Raw genomic sequence first — 21,773 nt, forward strand, 5'->3', positions numbered from 1 at the left:
GGCCAGTCAGAACACTTATTATTTTGATGTACCTAATTAGTAGAAAATTAGTAGAGAACATCCTACTGGATTGCATAAATATTTGAAACTCTCCTCTCATTATTCCCTTTATTAAAGAAGTGACTCCATTCCTTTAGTAGCGTTTATGGATTAGATTACAGTCAGCTATATTTCTAAACTCCTTCTTGCAGTGTAGGTTTCAGAATTCTTGAGAACAGTAAGCCGTAGAAGTATACAATGACCTTAGACATTCTTATGATCATGGTAATGTAACTGCCAAGCCTGTGTCCTTAAAATAATATCCAATTTCTTAAAAAGAATGGAAGTGCCAAGTCAAGTAAAGCCCGACCATACTTTCTGTGGAAGCAGTACTTCGGCAATATGCTTTTCCAACTAAATGGCAGTATAGTAGTTCCCCCTTATTCGTTTCAGTCACCCGCAGTCAACCGTGGTCTGAAAATGTTAAATGGAAGATTCCAGAAATAAACAATTAAGAAGTTCTAAGTTGCATGCCGTTCTGCATAGTGTGATGAAATCTCACGTTGTTTTGCCGTCTGACCTGGAACGTGACTCATCCCTTTGTCTGGTGTTCACGCTGTTGACATTAACCTGCTCTTCAGTCACTTAGTAGTCACCTGGGTCATCAGACCGACTTGTGGTATCTCAGTGCTTATGTTCGAGTGACCCTTATTTTACTTAATAATGGCTCCAAAGCGCAAGAGTAGTGATGCTAGCAGTTTGGATATGCCAAAGAGAAGCTGTAAAGTGCTTCCTTTAAGTGAAAAGGGGAAAATTCTCGGCTTAATAAGGAAAGAAAGAAAATCGTATGCTGTGGTTGCTAAAATCTACGGTAAGAATGAATCTTCTACCCATGAATTGTAAAGAAGGAAAAAGGAATTTATGCTAGCTACTTTGCCGAGAGAGAGAGAGACCACACTCATATAACTTTTATTATAGTATGTTGTTATAATTGTTCTATTTTATTATTGTTGGTAATCTCTTACTGTGCCTAATTTATAAATTAAAATTTATCAGAAGTATGTATGTATGTATGTATGTGTAAGAAAAAACAAAGTAAATATATAAATATATATAGGGTTCGGTACTGTCTGCAGTTTCAGGCATCCACTGGGGTCTTAGAATGTATCCTCTGCTGTAGTCTTATTCAGGTGTAACTATCTTTTTCAATTGTTTAACCTTTTTCCCCAGGTTTTTGCATTGGGGTGTTTACATTTAAGGTATTTGTTGAAGAATTCTATTTTTTTCCAAATTGCTATTCTCAAAGTTTCAACCAAGTTAAAATCCTATTACAGAGAGAGGTTCTGTTTAATAAAAACCATTCCAGGTGCTCAGAGAGGCCTCGAGAAACAGTATCATGTTGGTCTGATTGAAGTGAGTTCTGGGCAGCTGATAATCCTGTATAATAAGATCTTTTTCTGGTCCTTGTCCATTTGACACTGAATTGTCTGTGAGGATGAGGGTGGGAATAAAATCACGTAGCCCTAGGTATTCTCTTTTGGAGGTCATGCCCACCTTAAGCAGATTGTGTCGAGCTCCTGAACGCCAGGACTCTGAAGCAAGGCCTTCGGTTCCCATCTTTCTTGCCAACAAGAGCCTCTTTATTTGGCACCACTCACTCCTCTCTCTGCCTACTATGACTTATGGTTTTTAAAGTTGAATTCTACAAAACTGCAATCCTACTTTCATAGAATTCCTAGTGTTGGGAACACAAGATGGGACCTTATGTGACTAGGCGGATGAAAGACTGAGGGTACTATGGTATTTCGTATGCTTTCTTCCTTTCTGAAGTCAAACCAATTTTATGTTTGGTAGATTAGGACTGGACCGTGGTTTTCTGCAGTCTGTCTATTTCAGCAACAGGCATTGGAAATCCCTTCAGAGTTTTTAGGGATCTAGAATTTTTATACATAGAAATCTTTTTAAGAGTTTATTACTGGATCCAAGTGTCATCCAGGTGTAAGTCTCTTGCTAATGCTCAATTTGTTATGTTTTTGTTGTTGTCGAAATAAGACTTCTTTTTGTAGTATAACCCCAACTTTATGGGATAAGTGGAGGTCCAACATACTCAATTTAATTTAAAATTAAGATTAATGTGGGTTCTCATTAATTAGGAGGTTACATAGAAAACAGTATGTTTTGATCTGTTTTGTCAAGTAGAGCACAGAAGTAAAGATAGTGAAAGTTAGTTCACACACATCTGGTCATGTATTACACTGAGAAAGTCTCAGATGATCTCAAAAGAGTAACTTCAGTCACTTCTTTGTAACCACTGAAGATATAGGACTGTACTCCAGTCCCGGCTGAGAATGGAGATGGCTGAGAACAGAACCAATGGCTGTTCCCTCATTACTGTTTCTGATATGGGTCATTCCTATTGACCTTTCTTTCTTTCCTTTCTTCCTCTCCTCCTCCTTTCTCCGCTCCTCTCCCCTCTTCTCTCCTTTATTCACTCTTCTCTCTAACTATTTGCGAAAACTATGAAGTTGGGTCCCCAGGAAGCTGTCACCTTAGGGAGCCTGAGGAGAAGTCTGGAAAGCAGGTGAGGAGTGGATATTGCCCTGAAAAGTACTTGTGGAGGAGGTTCTACAAGGTAATAAAGGGAACAAAAAAAATGGACAGCATCTATCCTTGATCAAATTTCCTTTGTCTTTCAGACTTCAGGCTGTGAAGGAGAAAAAGAGTGAGAGACAAAGGAATTGGATTTATCTTGTTAAACTGACTTAGTTCCTAATTGGCACATTCTTAGTCCTGTACCTTAGGGAGATAGTAAGCATTTGACAGAGACTGTAATCCCTTCTGGTGTAGTTAAAGGACCTGACTTATGTAAAGACAGTGTCTCCTTCAAACTGATGGCTCAAAGGGTTGTGAAAGCATTTGGTGCATTCTTTTCTCAAGCAGACTGCTTTGTACCTGCAGCAGCAAAGGGGCAAAAGTCTCATTCTGTAGAACTAGATTCTAAGATTTTACTTCTTCCTTTAGCTCTTACTGTCTTTCACCATTTAACTGCTTGTGCATATGTGTTTTTTCTCCCCACGTTGCTTATAAGTTCTTAGATAGCAGACACTGGGTCTTATTGTGTGTCCCCTATGCCTGGCTAATAGCTCAGGGCTCGAGGGGTGGTCTAGAGCTGAGCTGGCATATATGGTAGTCACATAAGCTATTAAATTTAAAATTAAGATGAACTAAAGTTAAAAATCCTGTTCCTCAGTTGTACCAGCCACAGCTTAAGTGCTCAATAGCCACGTGTTGCTAGTAGTTACCATATCGGACAGGAGAGATACAGAATATTTCAAGCATGGAAAGTTCTATTGGCTAGCACTGGTCTAGAGCACCCATGACTTATCCATGTATCCTTTTTGAGGCTGAATTTTTTTCAAGCCATTGAACTATTGGATTTTTTTCATTTTGACTTAAAATGATAACATGGTGTCAGGGACTTAAACATAAAGATCTTAAAGTGGGTTCTTTATACTAAATTGCCATATACTAAAGAAGAATTATTTTTCAGAGCTAAAGGAAGCTTCCATGACAGCGCTGCTTTGCAATATGCACAAACCAGCTCCAAAAAGATTGCTGATATTCTTCCACCTGATTTGCTCCTTTAAGGTGAACGCTTTGGCCCCGAACACTGGAGAGCAGAGTGATGGGAAGAGAGAAACCTGCTAATTCGAAGGCCGAGGCACCCTTGTAAATGCTTAGGTGTTTGTGTCTATGGATTTTCCCTGTGGGTGACCTTAAGCAGAGAAGTTTGTGAGAGTAATGTGGTTGGGTTAAAGGTGGGAGGGCAGGAGGCAGTGGAAGCAAGAATTTTGGGGAGGGAAACAGCACCATAGACTAGAAATTACATCCATAAACCTGGGCCTTAAAATTTTAGATTTGCCATTCCCTCATTATTTCATTTAAAACCTTTTACTTCTCTGAGCCTCTGTTTATAAGGTTAGAAAAAAAGTGTTTTAAAATGTAGTTAAGAGCAAAGACTCTAGAGCCTGATTTCATTTACTACTTTGTGACCAACGGCAAGTTAATTAACCACTCTGTGCCTCATTTTCCTTGTGTATAAGATGGGAATAATAATAGCACATAGTTTGTTGTGAGAACTGAATAAGTAAACATGCGCCCAGTGCTTAGTACACTGACAGCCACATGCCCAGTGGTCCATAGGTATTAGCTGTGATGAAGGTGAGGATGAGGATGATAGAGATGATGCATCATCATCATCATGCCCACTACTGTCTCCATCACCTTTGTTCTCTCTGCTAATCTCTCAGTTTTTTCCTGAATCACTCACAGAAATAATGACTATGAACAAAGAAGAAATATTCTCCTTTAAAATACATGCAACTCTATTTATATATTGTCAAAACTGCCACCTTTAGAGAACTTATTAGAAACATGGTTCTGCTTCTGCCTCCATACCTGGTATAATTATTAGCCAAATTAATCTCCTGTTGTAAGCAGTGCCCTCTTAAATGGGCAGAAATCCTCAGAGAAAACCAAACAAGACTCTTTATTGGCTTTATATTTGGATATGGATTTATCCTTTTCCACAGCCATATTTTCTCTAAACTATCTGTACCAGGGATCAGCCAACTGGGAAATATTGTAGGCTTTGAGGGTTATACAGTCTATGTTGTAACTACTCAACTCTACTATTTATAGTAGAAAAACAGCCATAAACTACATGTAAAGATGGACATAGCTGTGTTCCAATAAAACTTTATTTGCAGAAACGGGTGACTTGTCCTATCCTTGCCAATCCTTGAGCTACACCATAGATTTGTCATCTTTTAGTGGCTTCTTCTCTCTTGCCTCCTGGTGGCTTGCACAGTTTGGATAAGCAGTCTGGTTCTTTCGGAGACTTTCTTGAATTCCAGTAATTAGAGCTAACCTTACTTTTAGTAGTAACTGTTTCTCATTCTGCTGAAGGGATAATTAAGAAAGCAGGACCATCAGATAAGCGTGGGAGGTAGGAAAAGTTGGCAGTTATCTTTTTCCCGTAAAAATTATTGCATAATTCCTCCTCCTCCTTATAGATACCAGCTTTTGCCAGGAGAGCTCAATCTTACCTTATGAGTACACCTCATAGATGTACCTGCCATGAACTTGCTACAACTATTCTCTTAAGACAAACTACAGCCACAGAGAAGGTGAAGGTAGCTTGGCTTCCAATCTCTCTCCCTGTCTTTCATCTGTTTGCTCAAGGAACTGATAAACTTTGAGTGGAGGGAGAGGCCAAGAGGAGTAGTAGACAGATACATCTAGCTTTAGACTCCAGCCTTACCCCTGCTTTCCTTATAGAGAAACTGAGAGGATTAACTAAATCACATCAAATATCTTAGTTGTGTACCCATATATGTAGTGCTACTTGAGGAAGGGAGTGGTGCAAGATCTGCTACACAGGATAAGGATATCTGAAATGCAGTCTCTTTAAAAACTGCGAGATGGTTGAGTGGAGGCATGGGCTCATTCCTCAAAGGTTAAATGGCAGTACAAAGGATGAGGAGGAGCTGTAGGCAGCAGAAATAACACTGGGCGAGAAATATCGAAGTCCGGATCTGGTTCTGCTACGAAGAGGCTGGATGATCCTGGGCTCAGCACCTTCTCTCTTTGAATCTCAACTTGGCTTGTAAAATGAGGAGACTCGAACCCATCACAGGAGGGTCACCAGATTTTGATCAATGTGACTATTTTGCTCTGACGATTTGAGTATACCTACTGTCACACTGACGTCTGTCAAGGAAACACTGCCCTGATTGGTCCTGTCGTGTGCTGTAGAGTGAAGTACAGTGTGCTACTAGTCAGAGATTAGAGCTCAAGCTTAATGTCAAACTTAGACCAAAGGAGGACTGTGTGCCCACTGCAACACAAAAGAGCTTTCGCTCACACTTATGATAGAGTAAGGTCAGGGCAGCAAAAAATTTCCACTTCAGTCGGGACACATGGTTGGGGAGGACCAAGAGAAAGTGCAATTCTGCATGCTTTTAGGGAGAAGTGAGACATTTTTATAGTGTGGTAGAGATTGAGCAGTTATTACAGAACTAATGTTTTGAGTGTTTTAATTCCTTCAAGTGTGTCACCTTGATTGCAAAGTTGTTGAGAAACCCTGTTCAAGCCTCTCATCCATTTCTGAATTTTTATGCTGAGGGAGACCTTGTTTTCATGTGGGCTAGGGAACTGAGAACAGCTTTGTGTCGGTCACAGGGGGCGGGGTGGACGCATACCTAGTAAATGCTTTACGTGCTTGGAAAAAGTTGGAGCAACTCCCATACTGGCTGATGAGAGTCCACCTGTAAGGAGCAGCCTGCTTTTATCCACCTGTAAGGAGCAGCCTACTTCTGGAATACACACGTGTTAGCAGTGCACTCTTCCTGGTCTAGCTAAATATTAATAAATAAGTTTAGGCTTTCGCTACTCTGAAACCCTCTTTAACTTTCATATATTCTTTTTTATTATTAATTAATTTATTTTTTATGGTGACACTGATTATAACTTTCATATATTCTTGTCTTGGCTCATTAGTGCAAATATTATTCTCCCAGGATCTTTAAGAAATCTCCAAGATTTCTCAAATTACATATTTACCACAGTTCCGTGCATTTTTTGCAATATGTTGAGATTCTGTGCTTGAAATTTTAGAAGATAATCCAAAAGATAATCCTTGAGGATGGGAAAAATGTCACTCATTTAAGGGTGAAAGGTTGGGGTTATAGAAATAATTTACTTCATTTCCAGAAAGGCAATGTCACGTCTGGTTTCGCCTGCAGTAACAGGCTATGTGCCTTGTCAGGCGCTGCAGAAGCCCAGGCAAAGCTCTTGTCCACAGGATTTGTCTTGAGTTATGACAACCATGAATTTCTTCAGGAAAAAATGCTATGACAGATGTTAGATTAGAGAACTATTCTTTTGTCTTGATTACACATTTCTCCCTCTGTTCTGCTTTTTGCTGTTTTAACTCCTTTTCGAGACTTGTTTTCCACACGTTGAATTATTTTCCTTAAGAGAAACTCAATGGTCAGTCTGCCTGATTCTGAATTAGTGGTACTTTGGCTGACGCAGGAGAGTATAATATATGAGGTAGACATTTCCAGTATATACTGAGCTATCCTACTCTGAAATGGTGGGGAAAGTTTGTAAGCAGGTTCACCTTTAAGGGATCCCAAGGCGAAGGGAAGGTTATAGATTTTCAAAAATAACTTATTAAACTGCTTATGTTTTTTTCATTTAGTTCTATGTATTTGAACACCAAGTTCAAGGCACTGCCCTAGGAGTAGGGCCTATTAGACTTTAGTAATATAAAGAGTGTTTGTTTTAGTTTTATTTAGGGAAAACTTCAAGTTGGAGAGCAATGAAGGTCATGATGGAATTGTGTCTGTGCACGTGCATGTTTGCGTGCTCTGTGTGTGTGTGTGTGTGTGTATGGGCAAGTCAGAGTTAGAAGAGACTCATTTAGTCCAATCCTCTCACTTTGCTGAAGCTGAAACTGAGGTCCAGAGAAAAATGGTGACTTGCCCAAGGTCATGTGGCCAGCAGGATTAAAGAGGAGACCAGAGCCTGAGGTTCCTGACTCCTGGGACATTACCCTTTATATTTCACATGTTGCTACTTTGGTCAAAGGACTGCAGGAGTCTGCTCAGTACAGAGGAGAGATCGTGGTTTGAAAATGAGAAAAGGAAGAAGCCATTTGCCTGTGAGGATACTGGAGGCTGAGTTCGAAGGAGCAAAATTGCTTAACCCTTTGGCCTTTATCAGGGACTAGGAAGTAGATGAAGGAGAGAGGGTTGAAAGCATGTTCAAAGGAGGAACATCCTCTGACTCGTTTCTCCCCTGAGTGTCTTCATGATAATGGTAATGCTCCCTAGGTAATAATTCAAAGATGTGGTACATGTCTACCTTGTATGAGTATCTTAATTGGATGATTTGAGACTGTGAGAAGTGAAGGAGCTAGTGGCTGGGAGATGAATTAGGAGACCGTGGCTACCGGTGAAAGTAAAGAAATTCTTAAAGCTCTTACAATCTACACAAAACCTTTCCTACACAAAAGCATTCCCCCTTCATTTCTCCTTTCCTTGCACCCTTTTAGCCTGTCTCTCAGAGATTCAAACACCTTTCCGCTGCTCTTGATATTATCTGATTTTAACTCAACTTTAGTCAAAAATGTCCTTGTCCAGGATGATTCTCTAAAAAAATTTTCTTTGTGTAATGCCTTATTATTGTCACACTGGTTTGTGGGGAGGGAGAGAAACAATACTTCATGTTTATTGAATGTTTACTGTGTGCCAGACACTATTTTATTGGATTTATATGGATTTTTTTCATTTAATTCTCAGAATAACCTTATAATGTCAGGATCATGCCTATTTTACATATTAGGAACAGAGGCACAGAAAGATTAAATGACTTGAGTATGGTCACGCCTGAAGTCAGTGGTGAATCAGGACTGGAATTCAAGCAGTTGCTTTTGGATCCTGATCTGGTAACTAGTGTGCTAAAGTGCTTCTCGCTCTTGTCGGTCTGCCTTTTTAAGAAGGAGGGGTGAGGCTGAGGGCAGACAGGACCTAGACCATCATAAATATATCAGTGTAACGTAGTTCTCCTTTAGTTCTACTTGTCTTCCTTTTAATGACCCCATGATTGGGAATGAGGGTTGGTGGGGAGACATATTCCAAAGATTTATATTCAAAGGAGCAACCAGGACTCAGGAAGACAGAGTTAATAACACTTGACTTAGTCCTGGAAGGCAGCACATAGCAGTGAAAGATGAGGGCTGATGAGTCAGATTGGCCTAGGTTTTGAATATCAGCCCTAACTGTGTAACTGGGCCAAACTACTGAACCTCTCCTCAGTTTTCTCATTTGTAATGTGGACATAACTTCTATCTCATGAGGTTGTTCATGGAGATTGAATGAGATCATATATAACTTTGGTAAAGCTGCTAGCTCAGCTTCCCTTTCTTTCTCTCCCCTCACGAGAAGGCTGGGGAGTTAAGCTGTCTTGAAGTGTTCATGGAGAACTGAGCTCAGGGAAGAGGGGCAGCTGTATCTGATTTTCAACCAAGTAGAAAGAAATCCATCAAGGGTCAAATTTAATGAGTCATATGGACCAGGGGAAATGCCTGCAGAAAGAACATCTGCACTAGGAATTTTGGCCATAAAATGCCTTTAAGTCCAATTGACCAGGACTAGAAGAACCGGAAAAGAAAATGACAGAGCGGCTCACGTAGTCTGATTCTCAGCATTCTAGAGGGTGAACGGAAGGAACCTTGCTCACATGGCCTGCTCCGGAAGTGTGAGGAGCACCTGCTGAGGTGATATTGCAGCCTCAGGATGTAGGAGAAGGGAAGCACCCATGCACAGGGACAATGGAAACATCAGTAGGAGACACGTGGAGTTGGGCAACGTTGGCTGGGAGAGGGAGGCTGTCCTAAGGGAAGGACCTCGTGGGCCTGGTTTTGCTCACCTGTATGATGAAGGCCTTGAATTCAAGTATGTTTAACCTCTCTTTTCAATCTAAACCTCTGTTCTTCAGTGATGCAAAAACTGAAATGTGCAATTGAAAACAACCCACACCCAAACTCTTTCCAGGTTTCAGGCTTAAAACCCAAAGACAAAATTAAAGTACAGACCAGTTGGCTTGGTGGTTCACCTCTTATTTGCATGGCTTTGATGTCCCAATCTGTATGTAAAAAACTTTCGTAGGGGAAACAATGCTGCCGAAGAACTAGGATGCAATTTGCTTATTTAAAAAGGACAGACACTGTCCTTGGTCCTTGAACCAAGCTGAGTTTCTGGCAATATTTTTTATTTCTTTCATCCTATCCCCTATCCACAACTCACTGCTCAAGCAGAGCAAAAATCGACACCATCTCACCTTACCTAACAAACAAGTTAGAAATGCATCTCATCTCTGCTGTCTTTAGGCTTTACTCAGTAACAGGTTTGTTCTTGGTTCACTTCTTATGAATCTCAACAACAGGCTTAGGAAAAATGCTTCCTTTCTTCTCGAATTGTAGTTCCTCTTATAGGACTGATTAAGTGTGGGAGAACTGGTTTCTATCGGAGTTTGTGAAGGAAATGAGTCTCCCAGATTCACTATTCTGCACATTTCATCTTCCCAGGGTAAGCAATAAGATTCAGTTCAGTTGTAGAAGTGCAGTGTGACTGTGTTTTTTGTATAAATATTTCCCTGAGCTTGTAGTGGTTGGTTGGGGGACAGAGATTGAGTAACTAGAAGCTGTGCCCTGGATATATTTGAACAATATCAATATACTCTTCAATCAGGTTTCAGGAATGACCTAAGAAAACATTTCATCTGAATTGTTAAAACCACCATATGCCATGTTCAGAAATGAACAAATGAAATGTGTTAGAATTTAATAATCAGTACTTCACTTTATTTTTTTCTATAATGAGGTTATGGGGTGTTTGCTACTACCAACATAGTCAAGATCATGAGGTGATTTGGCAATGTAAAGATGACACAAACTATGACTACTAATATATTTTTTAACCTTATAAGAAAGGTTTTTGCTTATCATTAAGTTTTCATTGATTACTTTCTTTTAATGAGAATTTATGTCATGCTTACCGAGTGTCATTTTATTTAAGTATTTTATAAAGATTAACTTAATTTTCATAACCTATGAGGTAGGCCACTACCATCACTATTTTATAGATGGGGAAACTGAGGTATGGAGAATAACTTGCCCAAGGTTACACAGCTAGAAAGTGACAGTGCCAGGTTTTAAACTCAGTCACCAATCTGACTCTAGACACTATCCCTTGATTCTTAGAATCTGGGTTTATAAAAATCTGAATTTTTATTTCCATGTTTCTGTGGTTAATTTTTTTTTTTACCATGCTCGATGAGGGAAAATTATTTCCCATAGTAGCAAAACCCAGCTTGTTCTGAAATGAAACAATGACAGAAGTGTCATCAATCGTGAGTTTTTCTCTGTAGAAGTCTCTCCCATTTCCTAGTTTCTACTTTGATTTTCTTGGATCTCTTGAAGTGAAAACCTTCTACAGCCAGACAGCCAATGACTAAAGGCTCTGAGGACCATTTTAATAAATAAGGGCTGTTTCGAATAAGTCAGAGGTGATGGAATCCTGTTAATCTGGACTCGCATCTGTTGAACTTGGTGGTTTTCTCAGCACCAGGCAGTAGCAGCAGTAGCCGCTGCAACCGAAGAAGCCTGCCTCTTCTTTTGCCAGAAGCCTCCTTCTCTAAAAATTACAGTCATCTTATTGGTCAGCCCAAATTTCCTATAGGAAATAGACTTGGAGTGTAAACACCAAGAAGCTGCACTGAAGGGAGCAGATTATTCTCTTTAAGAGACTGCTGTGTCCCAGCACTCTGGCCACAGGGCTGCCCCAGCCTCAGTCATTTTTTAGTGGAAGGAACAGGAGGGCTGGTTCCCCGACCCCGCCTTTTCCACCTTTGCTTCCAGTAATGCCATTGCCAGCAGACAGGACCTTTCAGTTTAACCTTAGGATGTTTGAGGATTATAAAGCACACAGAATTGTCCCCGGAGAAGAGCCTCTTACTGCTATAGCCTGAAAAGCATTGTCTCCTGCAGAGTGGCTGAAGACAAAGTGGCCGAGACAAAGTAGCTTTTGCCCTGGGATGTCAGGGGCTGCTATCCTCCCAGGGCCCACCCACTGATGACTTCTTACTCTAGGCTTTAGAAGAAAGGTATTTATTTTTTAAATGTGTTTTTTATTCTATCATTTATCTAGCAGCCTTTGAATTTATGCTGTTTGGGATATTGAAAAATAAATCAGCATTTTCTCCACGTAAGGCTAAAATGCAAATGGGGCAAAAAAACCCTTAAAAATTAGTATCTTCAATCAACCTGGTCAGGTATTATGTAAGCATATTTTGCAGAGGATGAGGAATTTCTAGAATTCTGTTGATCATTCTTCACGACTAACTGGGCGTTAACATTGCAGAGTATATACAGAAGTGTGTTGATGATGTGTCGAATTTTAAAAAAAAGGTGGATTCAAGTTTATAAATTAAAAATATAACTTACCATATTTCATCAAGTCGAAGACACCATTGATTGTGAGATAAACCATGGTTTTATACACAACTAAGGGAAAAAATCCACAGCAACCAAGCTATGAAAAGGCAGTGATTAAAGTATGCATTCAGATGTCTTAGAATCAGTGAAATGTGGCAATATTTTAGCCACAATCTTGCCTCTTTTCCATAGAGTCTGACAATGCGATTCTAACTGTATTGTTCAGTTCTTGGGTTTCCTCCAGTTGGCTTATTGACAGCATTCGGCACCTTCTTTTATTCCTGAAACGCTTCCTCTCCTTGAGCTGCAGGGCACTGCATTCTCCTGGTTCCCCTCCCACCTCTCTGGCTGTTCTTTCTCCATCTCCTTGGCTGGTTCCTCTTCAACTCGACGTTAAGTATTAGAGAACCTTAGGGCTCAGGACTTGCTCTTCTTTTCTACTTGCTTACTCATCCTCCCTCGGTGACCCATGGCTTTAAATACCTTCTGTCTGCTGGTAATTCCCAAGTGCATGTATCCAACCTGGATCTCGTACCAGAACCCAACATTCGGATATCTTCCTGCCTGCTTGACAGACCCAGATGTCTAACAGGCACTTCACTCCTGAGAGATCTAAAACCGAATCCCAAACCATACCTCCACGTCAATTTCCCATTGCAGAAAGTGGCTCCTCCAGTCTTCTGGTTGCTCAAGCCAAAACCTTAGAGTTATCCTTGACTCTTTTCTCCTTTCTCACCCCACATTTGACCCACTAGCAAATCCAATAAGCTCTACCTTCATAATATACACAGCTCTTGACCGTTTCCTGTCATTTCCACTTTCACCACTCTGGCCCAAGACACCATAACCTCCCTCCTGGATCACTGCTGTGGCCTCCGACTGGTTGCTCCACTTCTGCCTGTGCCCCTTGGGTTTATTCTTGACACAACTGCCAGAACGATCCTTTTCAAATGTAGTCAGATCATGTCATTCCTCTGCTGAAAATCTCCAGTGACTTTTCATTGTGCTCAGAGTAGCAGCCTTAAAGGACTTCTGCGATCTGTGCGCCCCTCCCTGCCATTTGTCTCTCAGCCTGACTCCTACTGCTCTCCCCGTGGCTCACTGGCTCCAGCCTCCTTGCTCCTCCATGTTCTTGCCAACATCCTTCTGTCCTTCTCACCTGCTATTCCCTCTGCCTGGATATCCCCTCCCTCAGATATCTGCATGGCTTGCTCCTTTACTTCCTTTAGCTCTCCTTTTGCTCTTGGTTGAAATGTTCGACCTAGTGAGGCCTTCTCTTAAATAAGGGGGAGAAGGCCCCTTTTCTAAAATTGCAGCCCTGCTCCTTCCAGCCCCATTTCCCTGCTCTATTTTTCTCCTTAGCACTCCTTACTAACACTCTAAATACTTTGTTACTTATTTAATTTATTCTTCTCACATTCCCAAGTAGAATGTAGGCTTCACAAGGAAAGGATTTTGTTTTACTTTGTTCACTGCCATAGCCCCAGTGCCTAGAATAGTGTCTGGTGTAAAGTAAGTGCTCAATACATTTTTGTTGAATGAATAAATGAACAGCTTCAAATACAGACTAAGACAAAGAGGAAGGGGGCATTTTTAATTTTGCGGTTTTTGTTTTCCTCTGTGAAATGAAATAAAAGATTATTAGTTTGACACATAGCATCAGTGTTATCTTTTCCTTCCATCTTTTTCTTTCGTCATTGGTAACCATTCTGTTCATTAACTTCTTGAGACCTTTGCACAGTAAATTTTAGTAGCTCCTGAGATTCATCTGAGCTTTCAATGATTGTCCATTGAATTTTCAACAAGATAGTGATTAATTCTGCTTCAGAAATCATTTTTTGGTTTTAAAATGAAATCTAATTTTTCAAATTTTGTACCTCAACTACGAAAGGAATATTTCTTAAATCGGGGCAAACCAAGTTCCCAGTGTTGAGAAAGCAGTTTCCTGTATGGTGCATTGGGAGTGATCCCTGTTAATATACCATTTTTTAACCATCCTGTTATATACTGGTTACTACAAAACACACGTACATGTGGGATTGTTGCTTTTATGAGCACTGACTCTGTTATCAGGCCAGACAGACAATCGCCTAAATGGCTTATCTCTGCAGGATTCTGATGCTGTGGGAGAATCCAGGAGAATTTTGTTTCTTGTGAGATCTGGTTTCTGACGTGCACACAGTGGGCCGCCCTCAATGAGAAGAGGGCACCGGCAGAGGGAGAGGTGGTTGCATAAGAATTGGGGTCCTATGCCAGGTAGCTTGGGTTCCACTCATTGGTGACCACACGGTGGGCCTTCCTTGTCATTATTATCGAGACTGGAAATCTTGCAGGGACACATGGCAAGCATGTGATGGCATGTGGCTGCTTAAGTACTCAATGGCTTGTTACAGAGGCTAATAAGATGGTAAATGATGGGGAGGGTTGACAAAAAAGGCTCTCATTCATTTATTCATTCAAAGATATTTATTGTACTCCTATCATGTGCCAGGCTCTGGGAGGTGCTGGGGATAACAGTAATCAAAGCAGATGGGGCTTTGGTCAGAATTTGGTCAGAAAAAGCATCTCTGAGGACATGACCATTGTATAGAGAAGAACATTCATTCTAGGAATGCTAAAGCCAGGCTTTTGTTCAACTTTCTGAACTTGGCCTACATTGTTCTGTACATAGGTTCTATATGTTGGGCTCATCCTTGCCCTCGTATCTGTAATTTGTAAGCCTGATGTCACAGCACGTGCTAATGAAGAGCATGTGTGCCAGAGGTGGTGGGGGTCAAGGTGGTGGTAGAAAGGAAGTAGTACTGAGCTCATGTGTCTTGTTTTCCACCCACGTATGTGTCTCAGGAGGCTGCTGTGCATGTGTGGAGAAACCAGCACAAGAATAACTGTGGAGTCATCTGTTCTGGGAGTTGCGCATTAATTACTTCCATGGGAATTTTCTCATTATTTGTCCCTCTACCTCTCTTTCTAGAAGAATAATGAGAACTGACATTACATCTAACAAGTACAGGAGATGCAATGAGAATGCTTGAAACTTTTAAATGATGAGAATTTGGTGCCATGAAAAAGCTTATAAACATATCCATCTCTTCCGTGCACCATTTCTGTGTGAAGCCCAGTTGTACAGTGTGAAACTCAGAGTGCTGTGCTGTGGGTTACAGAGAGCCTTTGTTTCTGCTGGCTCTGTCATCACTGCCCTTCACACCTTGTGCAGGGTAGGCTTTCATATGGCTTCTTAATGATGGCACTCATTTCAGGTATTTATCTCCAAAAGAAAAGAGTTTTAATACCTTCTCCGATTATACAAGTTCAGGTTTTTATAAAAAGAGGACGCTTTTTTGCACACTACATTTCACATTGAGCTTAAAAATAAAAGAGCCTCAAATGAGGGTTGTAACCCCAATACTGTCTAACTCAGGCTTTTATAATGCACTGGAAAATGCCATTTCTTCTGTAACAACCCAGTTGATTGTAACACATGCTCCTCTACTTGAGTTCCCTCACAGCGGATCTGGGCAGTGTCAGTGGTGCGTACCCTTGCGATGGCCTGCATGCGGCAGGAACAGCAGCATCATTTTTCCTTTCACAGTTGTCTTTCTGTGGACGATGTCACTCCCGTGCATTGGTGCCCCTTCTGACACATACTAGCGATGTTCTGAAAAGCGCAGGAAGCCAGGATTGTTCAGCACCTATAATCCTCACTGTTCAGCCCCTATAATCCTGGTGCTAAAGCATTTGTCTATGCTGAACTCCTCTCACCTTTTCGGTACATTGCCCCAGTGATACTGGTCCATACATGCGGTAGTGGAGGGGAGAGAGAAAGGAGAACCAATGTGCACTGAGGTGCCGTGCTTGATGGTTTTAATTCGTGATCCCATAAATCTCTTTACCCACCATATGAAATAAGAAGTGGTCTTTTCATTTTACTGATGTGGACGCTGAAATCTTAGAGGTCATCATTTGCCCAAGGTCATGGAGTTTGAAACCGTATTTTGTGATTGCAGAATTCATGATCTTTCCACTACTTGCACCTTAAAACTCATAAACCATTTACCTATGGCCAGGGCTACCTTCACACACATCACTCCTGGCAGGTACGGACGTTAGTTTATAGGGCTTGACTCCTTTGGTGACTTATTTAGAAACTTTAGTCATTCTTGGAGCTCCAAAACCTGACATAGGAAAAGCAAAGTTAAGCTCTATGCCTCTGTCTTTCCATGCTTCAGTAGGTTGAAGTCTGTGTTGTATTTCAGCCTAAGGAAAAAGAGACTTAGCATAACATTCAGCTAACAATTCACATCAATTCAACACATAGTGACTGTCTCCAGTCTAGATGAAAATTCTTAGAACTCCGTTGACACATGACCAAGCGGATCGTTGGTCTCTATTTCATTTATTATCATTTCACACTGAGGTTAATAATTGGAGTGAAACTTTCATTGTTTGTGTGTGTGTATTTTCTTTTAATAAAATGCTTTTCTAAATTTTTATGCCATTTGATAGTCCAGATCTCTTTAAAATGTTATAGTTCCAGGAATTGGTGAACTACAGCACATGCCATGTTCAGCTCACTAGTAGTTTTTGAAATAAAGTTTGAATCAGAACACAGCCATACTCATTTGTATTGTCTAAGGCAGCTTCCATGTTACAGCAGAGTTATACTGCAGCAGAGATCATGGTTCTCAAAGCCTTAAATATTTACTGTTGCCCTTTACAGAAAGTTCACTGACCTCCTTTTTTAAAGGGTAACAGTTTTCAAATAAATAAATAAATAAATAAATACATACATACATACATGCATACATGCATACATACATACATAAACAAACTTGCTAGCCTCAGAGAAAACTTTCCCAGCATCTGCTTGGTCAGTAATAACAGGCCAGGAAGAAGCACACACACCATGGCCAACCCTGAGTGCATTCCTATGTAGACTAGATGGCCATGCCCTAAGAACGTAATTCCAACAAATAATAATAATAATTAATAATAATGCTTCCGTACTACACTATGTTCCCTGTTAACCATGATAGAGATACCACTAACTAGCTGGGTGACCTTGAACTGGACAGCAACCTTTCTACATGAGATTCTTCATCAATAAAATGAAACTCTTAAAAAAGTTATATATATATCCCACATAGTAGTATGTGTATATATAAAGTATATATAAACACATATTATACATGTGTATATTTTATACATAAAGTTTAAAGAGAATAATAAACATCAAATAGAGTAACAAAATAAAAAGAAGACCCATTTTCTTACCATTCAGTTTAGGAAACAGAGCCTTGTGGATAGCTTTGAAGTTCCTCCTGTGCAGTAACCTATGCCCTCCCTCCTCCCAGGGATAATTATCTCAATTTGATTTAATCATCCAATTGATTTTCTCTATATTTGTATTTAGTTTTGCCTAAAACTTTTTTCTAAAGAAAGAACACTTTCAAAGCCCATCAAATTTTGTGTTTCATTGGTGTTACTACATTTCCTTGGTGATAAATTCCTTGTCTTAAAAGTTCATAAAGACTGTCACTCCAGGAAACAGTAACACACAGTGGCTGCTCAATAAATACTCTTGAAATATTTCATAGGTTTTTGTTTTCTCATTGGTGGTAAGGAGGGGACAAGGTGCATCAAAGTCACGGGCTAGTTCAGACTGGTCTCCCTTTTTCCTACTGGAGTTTTGTGATTATGTGCTAGGCTCACAGGCTGTTGTATCCAGGGGAAGCCATTGTCTTTGCCATCTTCAGATTTATCATCTCCTTAGTGGGAAGGGGCAGTGGTATAGAACACTGCTGACTCGGGCCGGTTCACGTGAGTCGACTCTATATTTTCATAGTAAAATAATTAAGATGATTGGATAAAGAAGTTATAGTTCACATATACAATGGAATATTACTCAGCCATTAAAAAAAGTGAAATCCTACCATTTGCAATGACATGGATGGACCTAGAGGTTCTTATGCTGAGTGAAATTACTCAGACAGAGAAATATAAATACCACATGATTTCACTTATATGTGGAATCTAATGAACAAAAAGAACAAACTAATCAAAGACTGACTCACCAATATAGAGGACAGTTTGGTGATAGACAAAGGGATTGGGGGAATGGGGGTCTGAGAGAATGGAGTGAAGGGTTAAAGAAGTAGAAATTAGTAGTTGATAGATGGTCACGGGGATGGGGAGCACGGCATAGAGATTGCGGTTAGCATTAATATATTGGCTAGGTGGAAAACCAGAGGAGAGAAGAAGCAATTAGGGAGGTCATTTTATAAACCATATAAATGTCTAACCAATGTACTGTATACTTGAAACTAATAAAAAAAAAATTGGTTGAAGAATTAAGATGAAACCTGACTTGTAGGCCTTAAATTAGCTTCCAGTCAATTTTAGTTGAAAGAAAATCTCATTGTATCTGTTCTTCGTGTTTTTTTTTCCTTTATTTTGTGGCTGAAAAAAAAGTATAAATACTAAGTTTTGGAAGAAAGAGCTGTTGTTAAGCTTAAGCCTTTTCAACTCTGTAATTACTCTATAAAGCCTGTGTATTTGCATCAGAAATGCATTTAGTCTTAAGTTATAGTACGTAGTATATGGAACATTTATAATGATGGGGTACTTCCAAAAATAAATCCACTCTATAGAAAATGTTAATCAGCTCATCCCCAGGGACCAAAGTGAGTATCTCCATTGTACAAATGAGGAAACGGACATGACAGTTAGTGGTTTGCCCAAAGCCACACTGTCACTGGCATTATGAAGATTTAAGCAATGGACCGACATACAAGAAAACACAGGCATGTTTTCATGTAAGACACTGCGGACCTTAGTCAAATTGACCTAAATTAAGATACAGGGACTAACAAGCTTTTTGGTGTTTGGCACAATCTACCATGCCAACCACAAAGAGCTGCTTTTGTCCTCAAAGTTACCTGCGGGGTTTTAAGTAAGACATGGGTTTTTGAGAAGTTTGTTTGGTTGAAATCAAAAGCTCTGTATACATGGCTAAACATTGCTATGAAAACGGAAAAGTGACTGGTTCAAGTGTATTTTCACTGCCAAAGAAAATAGTGTGAGAAGTACAGTAATGTCTCAATTTGTGGCATTCTACTTTTACAGTTGACAAGAAAGCAGCCTCTACTCCAACTTATTTTTTGAAAACCATTTTCAGAGGTTTGATTCAGGGTGTGTATGCAGCTTCCTAAATCATTTGCCTCGATCGGATTGCATGGCAGAGTAAGGATTTATATTGAGGAACCACAAGTGCTCCATTTTCAAAAAAACTGGAATGAGTATTGCTCTTTTCTTAGGCAAAAATTGATAGGTCCATATATAAATATTCCCCTAACAACTGATTGGAGCAAAAAAGTTTTTTTTTTTTCCCTTGATTAACGTCTAGTTAATTGAAAAATTCAATTAACCGTAACGGGAAGCTCCTCTTTATTGTCTTTTTATCCTTTCTTCACTAAGGGATCATGGCCCTATTTTGTGTATTGAGTAGTAAATGTTTTTAAGACATTGTTAACTGTAACTCAGCATCAGGGCATGTGAATGTGACCTCATTGGAAGACATGGTATTGACTCAGAGGACTCAACCTACCTGATGTAGTAAACTACCAGGGCCCTTACCCTGAGTTTCGATACACACGTCATGTACATAAATTTGGGCAAAGCCAATGTGTTATTTCAGAGAGAAATTACAAGAGAGGAAGACACCAAAACATGCTACTCAGGGAAAGCTGTATCTCACAGACGGTTGGTGCCAGGTGTCCATCTTGAGTATGCAGACTCTGAAATTTGGTTTTGGCATTTCACCTTGTATTCATTAGATTTGGGGACTGTAGAACCACACTGATTTATAAGCTAGAATGATGATATATAACATTATCTGCTTAATTGGGCTTATTGTCCAAGCCACCTACCTACCTTTGTAATATTAGGCAAATTACATAACTTTTCTAAGTTTTTTTTTTCTTGTGCAACTAAAATGTTAATGCTTTATAAAATTGTCCAATGAGCTAATGCCTTACTATAATGCCTGGAAGATAATAGCTATTGTTATTCAGTGTCATTTTGGCTGTTGTCTTTATTATAACTGTGCAAGTCAATTTAGGAGACTGAATAATAGATCAGAAAATTGCCTCTTGAGCATAAATTAGAGCACAAGAAGCCAGAAATTCTTAAAGAATACCTCCATTGGGCTGAAAGAGCTGGGTATGTCATCAGTTGACATAATGGATACCCTTGCCAGAATCTGACACCCTTTACCGGGATAGTGCTGGATGAACTCCACTGCAGTTTTAATGTGGTTTATCTTTTTCTAGATTTTATTAAGTCACCACTTTTTTAGTCTGGGAACCTCTATTTTATTTGGTTCCAGTTTTTATTTTATTTTTTTATTTTTTATTTTTTTTAGCAGTAACAGAGGAATCAGTCATTCTGATTCCTTTGTTTGGGTTTGGCTTTAAACATCCTTTAAAGGGTAATTTATTATACTTTCAGGATTGCTGCTTCTTCTAGTTTCACATTCAGAAAGTGAAATTTGCAGGAGGGTACCTAACTAGTCCCCAAGATGGGTTGCATGTGCCAAGTTCATATAGAAGACAATGCATTCCTCTTATGTATGACAATAAGCATTGTTTGAGTTCATTGAAACAGAGTGGCTTTATATAAAGACTTTCCCTCACATGTTTGTGTTTGTTTTTTATTTTATTTTGTCTCTGGAATAGGTATTGACATACTGAAGCTTGTTGCCGCCCAAGTGGGAAGCCAGTGGAAGGATATCTATCAGTTTCTGTGCAATGCCAGTGAAAGGGAGGTGGCCGCTTTCTCCAACGGGTACACAGCGGACCACGAGCGAGCCTACGCAGCTCTGCAGCACTGGACCATCCGGGGGCCCGAGGCCAGCCTTGCGCAGTTAATCAGCGCTCTGCGCCAGCACCGGCGCAATGATGTAGTGGAGAAGATTCGTGGACTGATGGAAGATACCGCCCAGGTAATAAACCCCGAGTCGTCAGTCTTTCTTACTAACCTTTTGGTTCCTGTGCTTTCAATTTCATCAGGTATATGAAATAAGGAAAACTAACTGGTATTTGGTGTTTAGGTTTACACACACACACGCGCACACACCCCTTAGGGCGGTGGTTCTCAGTGGTTGTCCGTTAGAATCATCTAGACAACTTTACAAAAATTCTGATACTTGGACCCCACTGTAGAACAATCAGATCAGAATCTATGGGAAGGACTAAGGATAATATTTGTCAAAGACTTCCAAGTGCTTATAATGTGCAAAGTTAAGTCTTCGGGTTAGGTCCTAACATCAGATTGTGCAGCCTGATCTACTCCACGTAGCCATGAGGGAAAACTTTTTTTTTTCTTCCCTATATCCTCTCCTCTCCAGAGGATGTTTTCTGTGATGTGGCTTAGGAAGGCTCCATCTTAACCCCTGAACATGCTGGTGAGGGTGGGAGCAGTTAATTGATCCTCCTCCTTGGGCTTGCTCCATCCCTGCATGGGATGGGAACTGAGAGGACCCAGGAGTGTGATTTATTTATAGTCTATTCAGTGAGCCCTGGCTTTGGAGTCGGACAGCACTAGATTTGAATCCTGGCTCTGACACTTATTAGCTGGGTGACCAAGGGTAAATTACTTCAATTTTCTCTGCTTGTTATCTCATTTGTAAACCAACTTTATTTTATGGGGTTAATTAAGACTAGAAATAAAGTCT

General features: G+C 40.1%; 1 protein-coding gene across 1 annotated transcript in view; it reads left to right on the forward strand.

The window, feature by feature from the left end:
• The window catches only part of TNFRSF21 (TNF receptor superfamily member 21), a 65,505-nt gene that overhangs the window by 23,969 nt on the left and 19,763 nt on the right, over positions 1–21,773 (forward strand). The window contains exon 4 of the mRNA XM_039854944.1: positions 20,776–21,041. Coding sequence (XP_039710878.1) covers positions 20,776–21,041 — 266 coding nt within the window. The remainder of the gene's footprint in view (positions 1–20,775; positions 21,042–21,773) is intronic.

Source organism: Pteropus medius, unplaced genomic scaffold (assembly GCF_902729225.1).
Source record: "Pteropus medius unplaced genomic scaffold, Ma_sr-lr_union100, whole genome shotgun sequence".
In the NCBI taxonomy this organism is placed as follows: Eukaryota; Metazoa; Chordata; class Mammalia; order Chiroptera; family Pteropodidae; genus Pteropus; species Pteropus medius.